The sequence below is a fragment of the Somniosus microcephalus genome, chromosome 9 (genome assembly GCF_052327205.1).
Source record: "Somniosus microcephalus isolate GS21.2 chromosome 9, FLI_Smic_1.0, whole genome shotgun sequence".
Taxonomy (NCBI): Eukaryota; Metazoa; Chordata; class Chondrichthyes; order Squaliformes; family Somniosidae; genus Somniosus; species Somniosus microcephalus.
The window spans coordinates 112,067,892-112,084,069 of record NC_140995.1 but is presented as its reverse complement, the minus strand read 5'-3'; the positions used below and the strand labels follow the sequence as shown (position 1 = coordinate 112,084,069).

General features: G+C 43.5%; 2 protein-coding genes across 2 annotated transcripts in view; both read left to right on the top strand.

Moving 5' to 3' along the window:
* Nucleotides 1-15,904, top strand: part of fam167ab (family with sequence similarity 167 member Ab) — a 31,278-nt gene extending 15,374 nt beyond the window's left edge. Inside the window, exons 2-3 of the mRNA XM_085997024.1 lie at nt 4,883-5,390; nt 7,855-15,904. Of these exons, the coding sequence (XP_085853150.1) occupies nt 5,022-5,390; nt 7,855-8,118 (633 nt within the window). The 5' untranslated portion in view covers nt 4,883-5,021 and the 3' untranslated portion in view covers nt 8,119-15,904. The remainder of the gene's footprint in view (nt 1-4,882; nt 5,391-7,854) is intronic.
* Nucleotides 11,372-16,178, top strand: part of LOC147112601 (G2 and S phase-expressed protein 1-like) — a 34,365-nt gene continuing 29,558 nt past the window's right edge. Inside the window, exon 1 of the mRNA XM_085998199.1 lies at nt 11,372-11,453. Coding sequence (XP_085854325.1) covers nt 11,372-11,453 — 82 coding nt within the window. The remainder of the gene's footprint in view (nt 11,454-16,178) is intronic.

Genomic DNA, 16,178 nt, shown 5'->3' with positions numbered 1-16,178 from the left:
ACCATAATGGGAGCACAAGCTATTGCAGGGGAGGCCTACTGCTTGAAAAAAAAAACAGTATCACTAGGCCCAGCAGCCTATTGGTTGAACCCTATCAGTCTCCTCAGGGGTTAGTTTCCTGAAATTTCTGTCTTCAAGGGTGCAAGCCAAGATCCAGACCCCTAGGTAGGCCCTACATCTGCTGGCAGAGATGGCAATACACCCCCTTTTACCTGGTCAATCACAGGGAAACTCCCAGCCAGAGAAGCCCTCCTCCCCTGGCCATGCCACTACTAACACAGGGGACCATGTTTCGGAAAGATGGAGGTTCTGCCAAAAACAGGGCCCCAGAGAAAGTAGCACGCAGGCTGGGATCTGGTGTATCTGGGCTCGGGCCTCATTTCTGGGCCTTCTGCCACACTCCTGCCTGATCTACAGCTGGAAAGTGTCAGAGGCCTGCAGATCTTTGGGTACCCTGCCACTTTGTTACTGAATCACCAGTGAAAACAACTTTACATGTACCTTCTCAAAATGTTTTCATAACTATAACCTCTCATTTCTGGTATCATTTTGATGAGTTTTTGCTGTACATTTACCATGGCTCTGATATCCTTCCTATAAGAGGGTGCCTAGAACTTATAAAATACTCCAAGTGTGGCCCAGTCAATGTTTTGTACAAATTCAGTATCACTTCTTTGCTATTATATTCAATGTCACTATATATCAAAACTCATAATCCAATTTGTCTCCTAATGATCTTTTTACTTGCACTCCCACCTTTAAAAATCAATGAATCTGCATCCCTAGATCTATCTGTTCCTCCACTCTGTTAAGAATCTTACCATTTAAGATATCCTTCCTTACACTGTTCTTTTTTCCAAGTGTGCTACTTCATAGATCTTTGTATTGAACTGCATCTGCCACCTATCTGCCCAACCCACTAACCTGTTTATGTCCTCCTGCATTTTTCCTCATAGTTGTCATGCCCCCTGATTTGATATCACTAGCAAACATTAATATCATTGCTCTTGTGCCTACATTTGAAACATTTATATAAAAGGAAAGCAGATGAGGTCCCAGCTCTTGCATATTGCAGCAACCAAAACATTATCCATTTACCTTTCCTCTCTGCTTTCAACCCCCACTCGTCTCTATGTGGTTACATTCTTTTTAATATTATGTGCCTCCGTCTTCAAAACAAGCTTCTTATGTAGCACAAAGGCTTTCTGAAAATGCATATATGCATCACCACACTCCCTTTATCCATACATTTTGTGATTGCACCCAAAAATTAAATTAGTGAAACACTACTGGAAACAGAATCGAAGGAGTTAGCCCAGAAATGATACAATGATATAAAATAAGTGAGTAGGCAGAACAACAGCAGATGAAATTTAATACTGACAAGTGTAAAGTACTTCTCATAGGAAGAAAAAAAATAATTGACACACATACTCCGTGAATGGTGTTGAAATAGAAAAGCGTGAAGCCGAAGGAGACCTAGGGGATTTAGTAGGCTCACTTCTCAACATTTTATGGAGAGCAGCAATCAACAAAGTCTAAAGAATATTGGACAATGTAGCGAGGAAGTTATGAGCAAACTGCTTGGTGCACTGGTCAGACCATATCCTTTAGCACTGTGTTCATTTTTGGTCGCTGAGACACAAGCACTGGAAACTGCTGAGAAGATGCACAAGGCTGATCTCTGGTGTCAAAGGCTTGAGCTATGAGGGCTTTTCAGCTGAGAAAAAAACCGTCTTATAGAGGCATATTTGACAGGGGTAGTGAAAAGGTAAATTAAGAAAACTACTTTAAATTATATTGCCAGAGGAGGACAAGGGGTCAGAGGTTCAAATAGTAGCAGGTCAATTTAGGATAGATATCAAGAAATTCTTCTTCACACAAAGAGTGACCAACATAAGGAATGGACTTCCAGATAGAGTAGTGGAGCTGAAAACCCTGAAAAGATGGCAGTTGGATGCTGAACTGGGGTTCCAAGACCAAATCCCGGGAACAGGGTCATTTGCTTAGTCTGGTTGGGCTACTGGTGCTTGCAAGGGCACGTCAGTGGCGGCTGCCCTGGCCCGAACCGTTCAGCCCTCCTGCAATGGAGTAGAGCCCTTCTGAGGCCCAAATAGGCTGAAGAATTTTATATTTTTTCTAATTGATCACCCCGGGAATGATTATCTTACTTAAGTAAAAGTTTGAGGCCGTTAGAAGGCCTCAAAGGGACTCACGCCAGATCTCAACTGAAGCAAGTTCCGTGGTGGCCTTTTATACGAGTTTAGGGAGGAATTATCCACTGGAACTTGGAAGCTCCCGAAGACACCCCCTTGATTTTGGGGGCGGGGGTGGGCGGAAGATCTGCCAACGACACCCAACCAGAATTTAAAAGTCTGGTCTGAATTGGTGTGGGATCTCCGGAGAGCTGGGATCTGGCTCATATTATTGCCCCACCCCGCACAAAATTTGGGATTTATGCCCTCTGCAGCTGAGGAATTCCAGGGCCCTCATCAACAGGAAAAGGATGAACATCAGAGCACTAAAATGCTGGCCGTTCAGCCAGTCTCATTTATTATTTCAGATATATAGATTGTATCCCTTTGAGGAATGCAGATTCATATGGCAGGCTGCCCAAAGACTCAGAAAGTGGACATCTGTTGGAAAGGTAAACAAATATGTCAGACATTTGTACTCTTCAGAAAGTTCAGGCACAGCAGCTGGATCCATGACTTTATCACCCCAGTTCAGCAGCACTGACCAGTCACCGTACCAGATCAGGGTTATGGGTGTTATTATCAATAGAACCAGCATAACCAGGCTGCAGCAGAAAAGATTTGAAAGATAATCAGATTGCTCTAGAAGATTTGGGATCCCACTTCAACGAGAGGAGAACAATCAATCAACGTAAGGGTTTTCGTTGAGCTGAACTGGTGTATAAGTGGGGTGGGGTGGGGCGGGGGGGATGCGGGGGGCTGTGTGCAGATGTGCAACACTCTGACATCAGAAATAAAAACACTGGGGGTGGGGGGATTATCAACTTCGGCCCAAAACAGGCGTGAAGTAGGCAGTGCCCACAGCGCTTGCCCAAGGCCTCAGTCACAAGGCTTGAACCATTTTCAGGTTTGGGATTCACTTGAATTTTACCGGCAAGCTGCAGGCACTAAAGGGATACTCTGCTGCCGCACGGCGGTATTGGAGGGTGGAAAATCGGCTCCTGGCCCCACAACAATCTTGAAAAATCCCAGAATCTTACCCTTTCCAGAACGGCATCCCTTTAACTGGAACTAGCATTCATGGTGCATGCTCTGCCCATTTACACATTAAAATTGCAATCAGGGTCCTACAACCAGCGTAGAACCGCAACTTACATATTCAAGCAGCTACCTGCCTGCTTTGAGCGGGAGTGATGGGAGCCCCTTTAAAGGCCTGTCTGAAAATTGAACCAGGCAGGAGAATGGGTGTACAAGGTGCCCACTGGGCTGTCCTCTGCCGGTCGTCCATTTTTCAGATGAGAAATGGCAGTGGCTGTTGAAAATCCCCCTCCCCCCCACCACCCCACCTCCACTGAAACATGGTGCTGACAGATAAGGAGGCAGTAAACAAAAGGATTTAACTGCCTGTCAGAAGCAGAGCATCACATGTCATTCTGTACGACATGCTGCATTATCATATTTGTTGAAGCTTTGTTCAAGAGATTCAGCAGCAAGTTAACAATCTATGCAGTTATTACAGCATTTTCTCTACAGCCAGTTTATATCCTTTCTGTATTTCTCCCCCTTGTCTCAATCACCTAGGTGAGAGCATTGCTCACAAAGCACTAGGCAGCATGTGCCTAACTGTTCTGCAGAAGATAGATTGTAATGGTAATTTTTAGTTGAAGTGGATTAAATCTGCTTCACCTTTCCTTGGGGGCGTTCTTTCCAATCGATGAAAGATCGGTGGAAAACCCAGTTAGATGCGGAAACAGGGTTTCCACCAATCCTGCGCCGAAGTTACGCCGATCGATTAAGTGAACCCCCTGAGTAAATTCCTGGCGCATGTTGATTTATTCTTCCCTTCCCCTAATGCTGTTAAAAAAAAAATCTTTACTCCTCTATGGATTCAGTCCAAATCATTTTCTCTAGAATATGCCCATATTTCTCGCTGGGAATTTCCTCGGGGATTCTCCCAATCGGCCACCGTAGCTTCGGTGAAAACCCTGGTTAGGCCCCTAAACAGGGTTTCCACTTATCTTCCGCCAAGTTACGGTGGTCGATTGGGAGAGCCCTCAAGGAAATTCCCAGCATCTGTCACTGTCCCCAGTGTTTTTATTTCTGATGTAACTGCATTGCTACTTCCTAGCAGGAATACTCCCACAACAAATTTGTCACTAACCAGATTTGTATTGTTATTACATCAGCAGCCAAAGTAAACAAGTACATTGAGTTGAACAACTGTAACTTGCATGCATGCTAAGTGTGTTTAGCAGTGCCGCAGTGATAGCGGAATTCTGCCCATCAGTTTGGATTTCATGATTATGTTGGACAATCACCCAGGAATTGCAGCACTTGCAGAAAAGTCTGTGGTCTGGTGGACAAGTGCTGTGTAGAGAGGCATGTAGCCTTCCACTGGGCACTAAAGGGAGCTGACAGAAACAAGAATTTGTCTTTTGTATAAGTTCAAACATTTTTGTGTGTTTCTTATACTGATAACTATCAGGATTTTCATCAGAATTTCAGAAATCTGCATCAAAAGAAACTGGCAAAAATGTAGAGGTGTCACTGTATAAAAACAAGTCATTTTAGTTCATGTTGTACTGCTATGAAAATGTACCACTATTATAAAAGACCAATAAAATACAAAGCATTAATAATATCAGTGAAAACAATTCATAATGAAATCTTGTTTGCTCCAATAATAGTTCCTTGAATCAAGAGCCATTTCAACATTGGGAGTTCTGAAACCTTTCAAAACGGAGTTCATTAGGAACAGCATTTCAGAGGATCTGTTCCCTCTTACAGAAAACTTACAGATAACCGCTACAGTTTAAAGAAGACACGATGGCGACTCAGTCTGTGCCAAAACTTGAAGTAAAGCTTTTCGAAGATGGACAGGACAACCCAGAGAGCCAGAGTGATGATCATCTGAGGAGTCTGAAAGCACTCACCCAGAAACTGAGGCTTGAAACCAGAAGACCTTCCTATCTAGAGTGGAAAGCCAAACTTGAAGGGAAAGACTGGAAATGTTCAAAGCCATCGGACGACCAAGGGCTCGCAGAAACAAAGGAACCCAGTGAGGAGCTCAGCAACTTCACGAGAACACAAGAGCACCTCAGTGGGAGTTCTGTCAGGGATGGCAGCGTGACTTCAGGAAAATTTAATGGCTTCGAAAATATCGACGAGGCACTGAACTGGCTCAGGAAGGAATTGGTAAGTTTGAACATTTTCTCTTTTGTCTTTTACCCTTAAGGCTAACAAGACACTCCTCCCCTTTCTGGTCTCCTAAAGGTCATTGCTGAAAACTGGATAACACTAAGATGACTGCTGTAATTACTTCCCCCTTTTTAAATTTCAATTCATGGCAGTTTTAAATGTTACCTCAGTAATCTGTTCAGCTGTAAAACAGGCCTGTGTGCTGTGAGTATTATGCTAGTGTCTTAAAACGGCTAGAGATTCAATCCCTTCTTTGGCACAAAGCTCATTGACATGCAGACGTAAGCGCAACAAAATTCACATTAAAGGTGCTTATCCCACTGCACCGTAAAAAAGATGATTTATCCAGCAGAGCACCACTCACACACACTCAATCACCAGCACATCCGGGTAACACAGTAGCAGAATTGCATTGCAGGAACAAGCTCATTTTACACAGCAACAGCTTGCTACTGGCAGTGGCTATTAGTTTAAAAGCAAATTCTGTTGTTTAACAAAATGTTGATGCAGATTTTGACAATAGATTCAAACCGATCAGTGGATACTGAAATATAAAGTTAATGACTAATCACTCAGACTGTGTTCTCTTCCTCCAGCTCCCCATAAGAGAAAGAAGGAACCCTCCTCCATGACAGAGAGCAGCACTGTTTGTACCGTTGCTTTACTTTTATTTTGTTTCTCTTAGCTGTCTCCTTGTTTTCATTGTGGTTGGGATGCTGCTTTTTTCGGTCTTCAGCTTCTGGTTCCTATTAGTTGGGTTTTTTTTCCTCTTAGTTTCATTGCATGTTGCTTTTGTTTTTATCTGGCGATGGTGTTGGTGAAGGGTGGGTGAGGAGCCATATTGTGATACTCGGAAAGGACTGAGACGTGGCAGGATTAGAAGCAAAAATAAAATAACAGACGTTGGACTGGAGGTTGGAGCCCTCGGCCTAAGGTTGAGGCTGAGGAAGGATGGTGGCGGAGGGCAGAGTGGGAACAGATCGTTTTAAAATAAGTGGGGATAAAAATAATGAGAAGTATGAGGAAAATCAGGTAGGAACAAAGTAACTAAAAAGCACACATTAGGCGCGACATCTAACATGGCTGCTTTGTGTCTTTTTGTGGTATTGACTATCCAGATCTGATTGGTCCATCACAACCAGCTAACATCACATGGTCGACATGGACAATTGTGCAATATTGTTGGTTTTATACACTCACACATCTCTACAACCTTATTGACATAAACTTTTAGTCATATAGATTTCTACACAAAAAGAATTTGTTCCGTTTCATGACTATGCTAGTTAGAAACTGCTGCAAATTTGTTGCTTGATTGCATTTATGATAAATATTAGTAAAATATAAAATAATTTCAGTCACATTTCAATCAAGTCCCGAAGGTTCACGATATAAATGTATCATCAGTTGTTGATCAGTGACATTGGGGATGTCTTAACAGATTCAACCGTAGGCACGGAGGTAGATACAGACAGCAAAGTATTTGGGAAACAAAGAGGGGCATGGACCAAGAGTTGAATCCTTCTAGAAGTCAGCTTAGTGTCAGCTGTGGCTCAGTGGGTAGCACACTCGCCTCCGAGTCAGAAGGTTGTGGGTTCAAGTCCCACGCCAGGATCTTGAGCACGTAAATCTAGGCTGATACTCGAGTGGAGTGCTGCACTGTTGGAGGTACCATCTTTCGGATGAGGCATTAAACCGAGGCCCTGTCTGCTCTCTCAGGCGGACATAAAAGATCCCATGGCACTATTTCAAAGAAGAGCAGGTGAGTTACCCTGTTACTCTGGTGCCCTGGCCAATATTTATCACTAAAATAAAACAGATCATCTGGTCATTATCACATTGCTGTTTGTGGGAGCTTGCTGTGTGCAAATTGGCTGCCGCGTATCCCACATTATAACAGTGACTACACTCCAGAAGTACTTTGTTGGCTGTAAAGCGCTTTGGGACGTCCGGTGGTTGTGAAAGGCGCTATATAAATGCAAGTCTTTCTTTTCTTTTAAAAAGGAGAGAACTGAGAGGTAAATTTATTCAAGCATGAGTGAATGCTGATAATGGGCTTCACATGCACGGCTTTGGATCGACATAAGGATTGGCAGTCAGCCTTTGGCCTCACCCTTCAATTACACGGTCTATCTTCAGTTTGTCAAGAGAGAATACACACAAAGCCCATCATTGTTTGAGAATTTAGACTACCAAAGGTAAAAAAAATCTTTAAACCGCTTCTGAACATATTTTCCTAAATTTACTTAGTTGCTGCATGGAAACTGGATTTCATAAAGTATGGAAGGCCTATTCAGCCCCTCTGATCCATGCACAACTCACACATTGTGATATCCAACATTTTTGTGCCTCTTCCGCCTAGACCAGCAAACCAGAAAATTTGCCTATTCGCTGAACCGTTGTTGATGTGTTTTTGCTGCTTGTGACTGTACTAATCCACAGATTGTTTTTTAAAAATTAGACAGAAATGCGTCTGCAGGACCAGCAGCTGGCAAGACAACTGATGCGCCTTCGCAGCGACATCAACAAGCTGAAGATTGAGCAGACCTGCCACTTGCACCAACGAATGCTTAACGACGCCACCTATGAACTGGAGGAGCGGGATGAACTGTCGGATTTGTTCTGCGACTTCCCAGTGACCAATGCCTTCACTCTGTCGGCACCCCTCAAACTTATCGGGGTGACTAAAATGAACATTAATTCCAGGAGGTTCTCTTTGTGTTAAAAGCACCACGCACACTGTAGTTAAAACTGTAATAACTTCTTTTTGGAGACGACCAGAGCAAGCTTCAGATCTGCAGAGAAACAAGTCTGAGTGGTTTCCTTTTTTTGTGGTTAACTTTTTTCCCCTTATTCCAGTTTGTTTATCCCTTTGCTCCTGGCTTGTCCTGAAGACAGCAATTCATGCTGCAGTATTTCTCCAGGAGTAATGGAACCCTCCAAATAGGGTGAGTATCAGCAGGCTATTTGACCACATGGTCCAATCCTCTTCTTCATCAGGATCAGGATAGAGATTGGGAGCATAAAACTTTGGGAAGATTTTTCCATTTCCCTTACCCAGAAATGCTGAGGTCAGCTGTGTCGCCCCTGCTGGGATCTGGTGATCAAACATGGGACTTTCATGGCCAACAGGAGGGAAGAACCTTCAGTTTGAATGTAATATTAAAAGTTTCATAGATGAAATTTAAAACCACTTGGTAATTGTAGCTGGTTTCAGTGACTTGAGGGGGTCATTTTCAACTTCAACAAGGTAGAAGACTGGCAGTTGTGGATTAGCCGCCGTTATACACTCTGTCCGATTTGCCTTTCCATTGAAGTCAATAGAAAGGATAATCCGGCGCAACCACCAGTTTTCCGCCCCCCGCCCGATGTTGAAAATAACCCTTGTACAAAGAATCAGCTCGTAGGACCTATAACACGCTAAAAAAATATGGCCGGTGTGTCTATAAATATAATAATCATGGGGTTATTACTGTGCGCCATCTTTAGGCAATCTTGAAAACTAAACTACTGGTTCCTAGCTTTAACTAACATTGGGGTAGCGCCCCCAAAAATGGGGTGGGGAATGACTTACGGCCCCGTTCTCGCCGTCGCTGTGGAAATCTCCCCCCCACCCCTGGAGTGCCCGCCTGAGTCAGCCCTTTTAATGTGAATTTGGATCCGACGATGTACACATGAACCAATTTGCCATTTTAGGACAGAATGTGCAGTGCGGAGCCCAAAGGTAAATTTGACTGCACTTTTGTGCGGTCGGCAGGAGCAGGTGCCTGATATTACAGCAGCCAGGAAAAGCTGGGCTACCCTGGGGCACCTCGTGTTCCGGCCACAGCCTGCCAGCCAAATGCTAATGAAGCCCAGCTTCCTGCTGGGATTATTGGGCAGCCAGCGGGTGCACTCTGTGGGCTGGCCGCCCAATGTCCGCACAGGAGTGGGGGCAAGGTAATTACTCATTGAGTTAAAACAAAGCAATGCCGTTAGGAGAATTAAAAATTTGTCGCAGCTGCACTTGCCTCAGTAAAGATGCACTCCAACAAAGGCATGTTTAAAGGCACATAAAAATATACCTGAATAGAAAAGGCTGTTTGTTTACTGAATATGCAGCCCAGTAGTGCAATTCTAGATGCATCACTGCATTGTGAAGACATCATTTTGCTGCTTGCATGTAACACTGCTTTGAAATTCATTCAGGGCTGTTTCAGATCTTTCCCCCACTGACAAGTAACTTATGCAGCTAACAGGATAAGTCACATGACTTAGCCAACTGGCAAACCAGGTGACTTTAAAAGGCCTAACAGGAAACAGTAGCACAACATGCAAACATATTGGAGCAACAGTGTGATACAGCACTGAGTGCTGGTACAGTGGATCACACCTGCGCCAGCCCCAAACACACACTGAGTTCCTGCTCTCAAACATGCCAACTATGGGAAGACAGTGAGTTGAGATTCTAGTCTCTCCCACAGAGAGCAAGGGAAACCCCAGAGTGTTCTCGCATGACTGCTGGTATGTAATTTCAGAGCATTGTTAAAGATGCCTAGAAGCAGGTAATTTGCCTGCTCTTCAGCTGTCCCTAATTACAAATAGTGCCTGCCACAGGGAGACTAGAATGGGGAAAATACTTTGATACGGGTTTCAGCCCCTAAAAGAGGCCTATTAGCTCGAGCCCCTTAAAGACATTGAAGCCAAAATTCTAAATAACCATTTAAAAAAAAAATCAAATATTTAGCAAACTCAACGCACTGTAGTCATTTAAAAAGAAGGAAAGCAGGTAGATTCATGAGCTTTGTGAGTATGATCCTGCTGGTAGGGTAACATAGGGAGCTAAAACTCTTAACACATTACGCTGTGGAGTACTGAATACAGGTTCACCCTTCCAATTCCCCACATGAAGAGTCCCTCATCTTGGTCACGCCTTCAATAGGAGCTGCCAGGCATTTCCCCACATGAAAGGAGTGAAAATCAGAGAAGGAATCACTGAGGGGTCATTAGCATAATCTCCCGAGTGGCCAGAGACAGGGCAGCATTGGCCGAGGCCCAGAAGAGGGTTCACCCACCTGCTTTCACCACCTGCGGAATAGGGTGTGGTGCAACAAGACCTGAAGAGGGGAAGGAAATAAAGTACAAAATAGTTTACGGGAAAACAGGAAAGATAATCAAATTAATCGTCTGATTTGACTCAGCCGAGACTCTCTGGACTTGTTAAGGGGCCTCAATGGGAAGAAGATCAGATTGCTCCACACAATTTTTTGTTAGATCTGCCGTGGATGGGGGCATAAATTTGTCGGGAGACAGGTCTTCACTTCTTGTAATGTCCGCTCCCAGCTTCCTGGACCCGTATAGGCAGACATATTGTAACAGGATGCAAATTAAAGAAATACATCCGCTGACATGGTAGAGCGAAAAGTCTGGGCAGTCATTCACAGAGAGATGGATTGCACAGGCCGAAAAGGAACAGTAATTTTTATAAAGAATTTTAGCTGTTTTACAGAGAGCGCTGAGGCCATCTGAACATTCTCTACCTGGGATGCTGCAGCTGGTGTTGGAAGATCCAGGCCAATATGTTTAGTTCCTATGAAACTTTGCAGTTTCAATTTTTTTCCCATTTTCTTCTCTCTTCTGACAGCAGTGATTTATGTTGCGGAATGGTTCCAATGGGACCAGCAGCCATTCAATACCTTACAACTGACTACTCTTCATATAAGAGCCTAAGCAGGCTTTTTGACAAGCTGAGCCCAATCCTCCTCTCACCCAACGCCCAGGCACAATTTCTAGAAGAGGGAGTTAAAAGTTTGCCGGAAATTAATTAAGAGATATTAAAAAACTGAAACTTTCCCGGTCGGTATGGTTCAGTACTGCACCGTTGAACCTCAGGAAAAACAAATCTTGAAAGCTGATATTTTGCTCTCAAGATGATTAGTGCTGCATTTTATTCCATTTTTGATCTAGTTTAGTGTCTTAAGTATTATTTTATTGTCCAGATGAAAGTGGACAGAAGCACAGGTGAGGTCAAGCTAGGTGGAGAATCCCGACTGCAGCCTTATCTGTCCAAGAAGAGCAAGTGTGAGTGAGTGAATGAGGCCAAGTGGATTTGTTCCACTCTGTATGAAGAGATGCCTTGTGTATATAAGTATTTCAGGTGTTTTATTATGAATTACATACATAAAAAGTTGTGAGTATTGGAAAGAAAATGAGTAAGTTAGTACAGGTACTGCAGAATTAACACATAATTAAGAAAAATTTAAAGGACTTGTGTTGTTTTGACAGAAAAACATCTAGAAGAACCCAGACTGTTAACAATAGCAAACAGCATCTAACTGACCTTGCCATAACATCATAAAACAAACACACTGCCGGGCGTGTGCAGACTTTGATATGGCATTGATGTTCAGCAATGGCATTATATTTGTATTTGTTTGTTTGCAGTTTAAAAAATAGATGCCCAGCAGCATTGTCTTGCACCTGCTTGTTGATGGCATTAGTAACTGTTTGGCTCCACATCAGAAATAATAATGTACTCTGACGTGATTCCCACTGAAGAATCAAAAGGTTGTAATTTGGTCAGTAAATCTTCATATCAATCTCTTTTGAATGAGAGCAGGTTGCCCCTCTTGTTGGTAGCTATTGTTTTGTTGTGGCAGCTTCAAAGTTAATAAAAATCCAAAAGGGGAAACAAAGCCGATGCAAATTTTTATTGATTAAGATCAAGAGTGGCTGTGTTTTCTGTAAATACAGGAGGGGAGAAATTCTGCACCGCCATTGTACTACTGGATAGATTACCATTTGACTCTTCTGTGTTGGAGCCTTCACTAGGCCCAGAATGGAACTTACGCTTGCTCTCAGCAGATGTTGGTTCTGTTGGACCTATCAAGAACATCTGGCAGGATTCCCTGGATAACCCGGAACACCACCAGACAGCCCCAAAGTGCAGACGCAATGTAAGTGGGGTGGGCAGAATCAGTGCCCACCTCCCCCAGATTGTTAGTTCTTGGAGATTTCTGATTACAGTGGAAATTTTGTGGATGCAGGTTCTGTCCTAAATTCCGGCCTCCCACTAGAATTACCCCAGAATTATGCTCTCAAGATCGTGCAATTACTAAGCTATGCTCTTCAGTATTACAGCACAGAAAGAGGCCCTTCGGCCCATCGCCCAGTATTGTACGTTATGTTACTACAACCTGACTTTCCATGGCAGTGAGTCAGATGTTACACAAGGATAGAGATTCTACCCCCATGGTCAGACAAAAATTGACACCAATTCAAAGAAGGAGATACTAGAAGAGGAGAATAAAAGCTTGGTCAAAGAGATAGGTTTTTAAGGAGGGTCTCACAGGACAAGAGACAGGTAAAGAGGCAGAGGTTTAGAGGGGAAATTCCAGAGCTTAGGACCTAGATGGCTGAAGCCACAGCCACCAATGGTGAAGCAAAGGGATTGGGAGATGCCAAGAGGCCAGAGTTGGAGGAATGCAGAGTTCTCAGAGGGTTGTAGGGCTGGAGGAGATTACAATAATGAGGGGCGAGGCTATAGAGGGATTTCAACACAAGGATGAGAATTTTCAATTGGAGACATTTGGGAAATGGGAGCCAATATAGGTCAGCAAGCACAGAGGTAATGCGTGAGCGGGACATGGTGTGGGTTATAATACGGGCAGCAGAGTTTTGGATGAGCTCAAGTTTATGATGTTGAGAAATGGGAGGCTGGCCAGCAGAGTATTGGAATAGTCGAGTCTGCAGATAACAAAAGCACAGATGAGGGTTTCAGCATCAGCTGGGCTGAGGCAGGGGCACAGGCGATTTTTGTGATGGAGATGAGGTTGAGATCAAATAGGACGCCAGGGTTGCAAACAGTCTGGTTCAGAGGGGGCTGAAATTGGTGGCGAGAGAATGGAGTTTGCGTAGGGAAGGGCCAAAGATAATGGCTTCCGACTACCTAATGTTTAACTGGAGGAAATTGTGTATCTTTCAGGACTAAACGTCGGATAAGCAGTTGTGACAACACAGATGCATTGGAGGGGTCGAGAGAGGTGGTAGAGAGGTAGCGCTGGGAGTCAATCAGTGTACATTTTAGCAGGTATTACTGGATAGGGATCAGGAGCTGCACTATTAGTATAATAGGGTATAACTGCCCAAAATCCCACAATCCTATGCTGCAACTGGTAGAGTAGTATTAAATTAGTAGCAAATGGTGGTAGAGTGGTTCTTCCGAGGCACGGGAGATTAAATGCAGGCAATTAATATATTATTGGCAGGCACCAGTATCGCTACAGCTGGGATGCTTGTCAGGTGGGGGATGGGCAGGAATGTGTGGCAATGGCCAGCCTCCTAGGAACAGAACCTTCAGGTCTGACTGCAGATGCCTGAAGGAACACAGATTGACTCTCACACAAGGACCGGCTGCTGTGAAGAAACCAGCCTTAATCATTTGGGCCCCAAATCTGCCACTGAAGTACTAGACACCTGCTGCTTGCAGGTGTACAGTAGGTTGGAGACAGGATGGTCAGGAATACCAGTGGGTGACATTACCCCGCCAGTTCTGCCTCCCTTCCTGACATCTAATTTACACCATCACTAGGCCCTGTGGGCCCTGATAACACCCCAGTCTGCCCCATCGCTGAGGAAATGCAGGTCCAATGGTCTTGCCTGTTGTATTGAACGGGACTGACATCTTTAACACGACCTAACTAAGCAACATTTAGTTAGGAAGATTCTTCAATATAAGGCAAAAGCCAAGTTTTTCAATTTTGTTCAATTTCCGGACCAAAAATAGTTTCAAGCAGCTTGTCCAGAATGTGCAGTCTCAACATTTTAATGTAATAGCATTCACTTCAAACGTTTAATCAACCAATGAAATGAAACAACAGCTCTTTTTGGAGTTAAGTTTCTGTCTAGGTTTATAAGATGGCATTCTCTGCTATCCTCCCAATGTCACAATGTCCCTTTCATCAAAACTACACGTGAATAGAGATCCTGTTGGCTGACCAATTGGGGGCCCCGAGTTTCAAACATTTTCTTGTTCCAGGCACAAAGGACTCCATTCTTTAAAGGGATGTGCAAGCTTTTTTCTAGGGATTTCCCTACAAAGTATTCTCCCCCTTCCCTGCTCATTCCTACTGCAGTGCTTTGTTCCACTGACTATGGGCTCTGATTGAGGGGAATTCCTAAGCAGGATCATAAAGCTGTGCACACTTTTGTTTAACCCAATAGTTCAGGCTTTAAAAAAAAATCTGTGGTATAAACCCTGACATTAATCATGTTGGTCATCATTATAAAGAAACAGTCGCATGGAGACACTTTTTTCTCTAATTTTCACTCCTCTCCTGAAAGCAGTGACTCCTGCCGTAATACAGTTCCAAAGGTACTAGCAGTTCTCCAGTAGTCGCTCAGGTTCGCCATAGCTGGGAATAACCTCAGAGCTGCTCCCGCTCTGCCATCCACCAGCATTGACCAGGTTTCCGCTGCACTTCCGGTGATGTTACAGGAGCAGAACAGAAGCAGTTCGGTGGAAATTCCCAGTCCATGTATCAGCTGGACAATGAGTATCAGAAGGCTGCTTGACTATGGCAATGTAAAATCGAACATTAATTGGGCAAAATTGGAAACTGTTACTGGAAACTGGTATGACTAATTGCTGCTTACCAAGATTTTACTTCAGTCTTCTGTCCACATGGCCCCTGCTAGTTTATTTTAAATTATTGTAAAAATTATGAATCCCTTAATGGTGAGAACAGAAGTTGAACCAGCAAAATTGAAGTAAGGAAACATCTGTAAATGCTCATATCATTACACCTACCAGCAGCCCCCAACTGTTGTATGGATGTTTGCAAAACTATTTTTATTTTCATATTTGAAATATTAAAATTTTTCGATGTGTATTTTCTTGGTTTTAAAAAAAGGAATTACAGTAAGCTCCAAAAATGGAGGAAGATGCACCAAATGAAAAGTGAACAATTAAATTTTTCTGGGTAGAAACATCACCACAGATCTTCTTTCAGCACTTTCATCCCCTTCAGCAATTTCTAAATTCACCACTACTGCAAACTGCACTTTTGTGTACTTTAGCTTCTTTCTCTGTACAATAAGTGTTGATAATGCCTGCAGCTTAAGTTATGAAAAGCCCATGTCCCACTGCCTTTTCAGTCTAATTACCTGCCTTTACATGTCATACTTTCTGTATGTAGCACTGTAATTGAGCTGTTAGTCTGTTTTTCTGAGTTTTCTAGGTTAGTATGTGTGGTAAACCACTTTTATCGTTCACTATCGTTACACTATGGTTATCACTGTTTATATCGTTACACTATGGTTATCACTGTTTACACTATTGTATCACTACACAAGGTCACCTCTTGTCACGCTGTTATACCTGGGCTGACCACAGCTGACTCCGCCCATGGCTCCGCCTGCTTGCCCAGGTATAAAGGTGATCGACTGGCTGGTATTCCTCCTTGTTGGACCCGATCACCCACGAGGGTGGGCTCTGTCATTTAGCCAATAAAAACCTATAGTTACTATCTTAACTCGTCGCTTTTCATTGGATGAACTGATAGGTATATCAGTATGTCTGTAAATGCCTTAGTGTAAATGCCTCAGTTACACACTGCCGATAGGCCTTCTTTAGATTGTAAGGCTGTTGGCACATGGAACTCGGCTAATTCAGCTTCTGAAAGGTGTTCATGTTTAGTTCATTCAGTATAGAGCAAAAATGTGATTGGCAGCATTGAAGAGAGAGAGAGAAAAAGGATTACAGATCACCCTAGCAGCAGCCAGTGTTCAAGATTGAAGTAAGTGCCA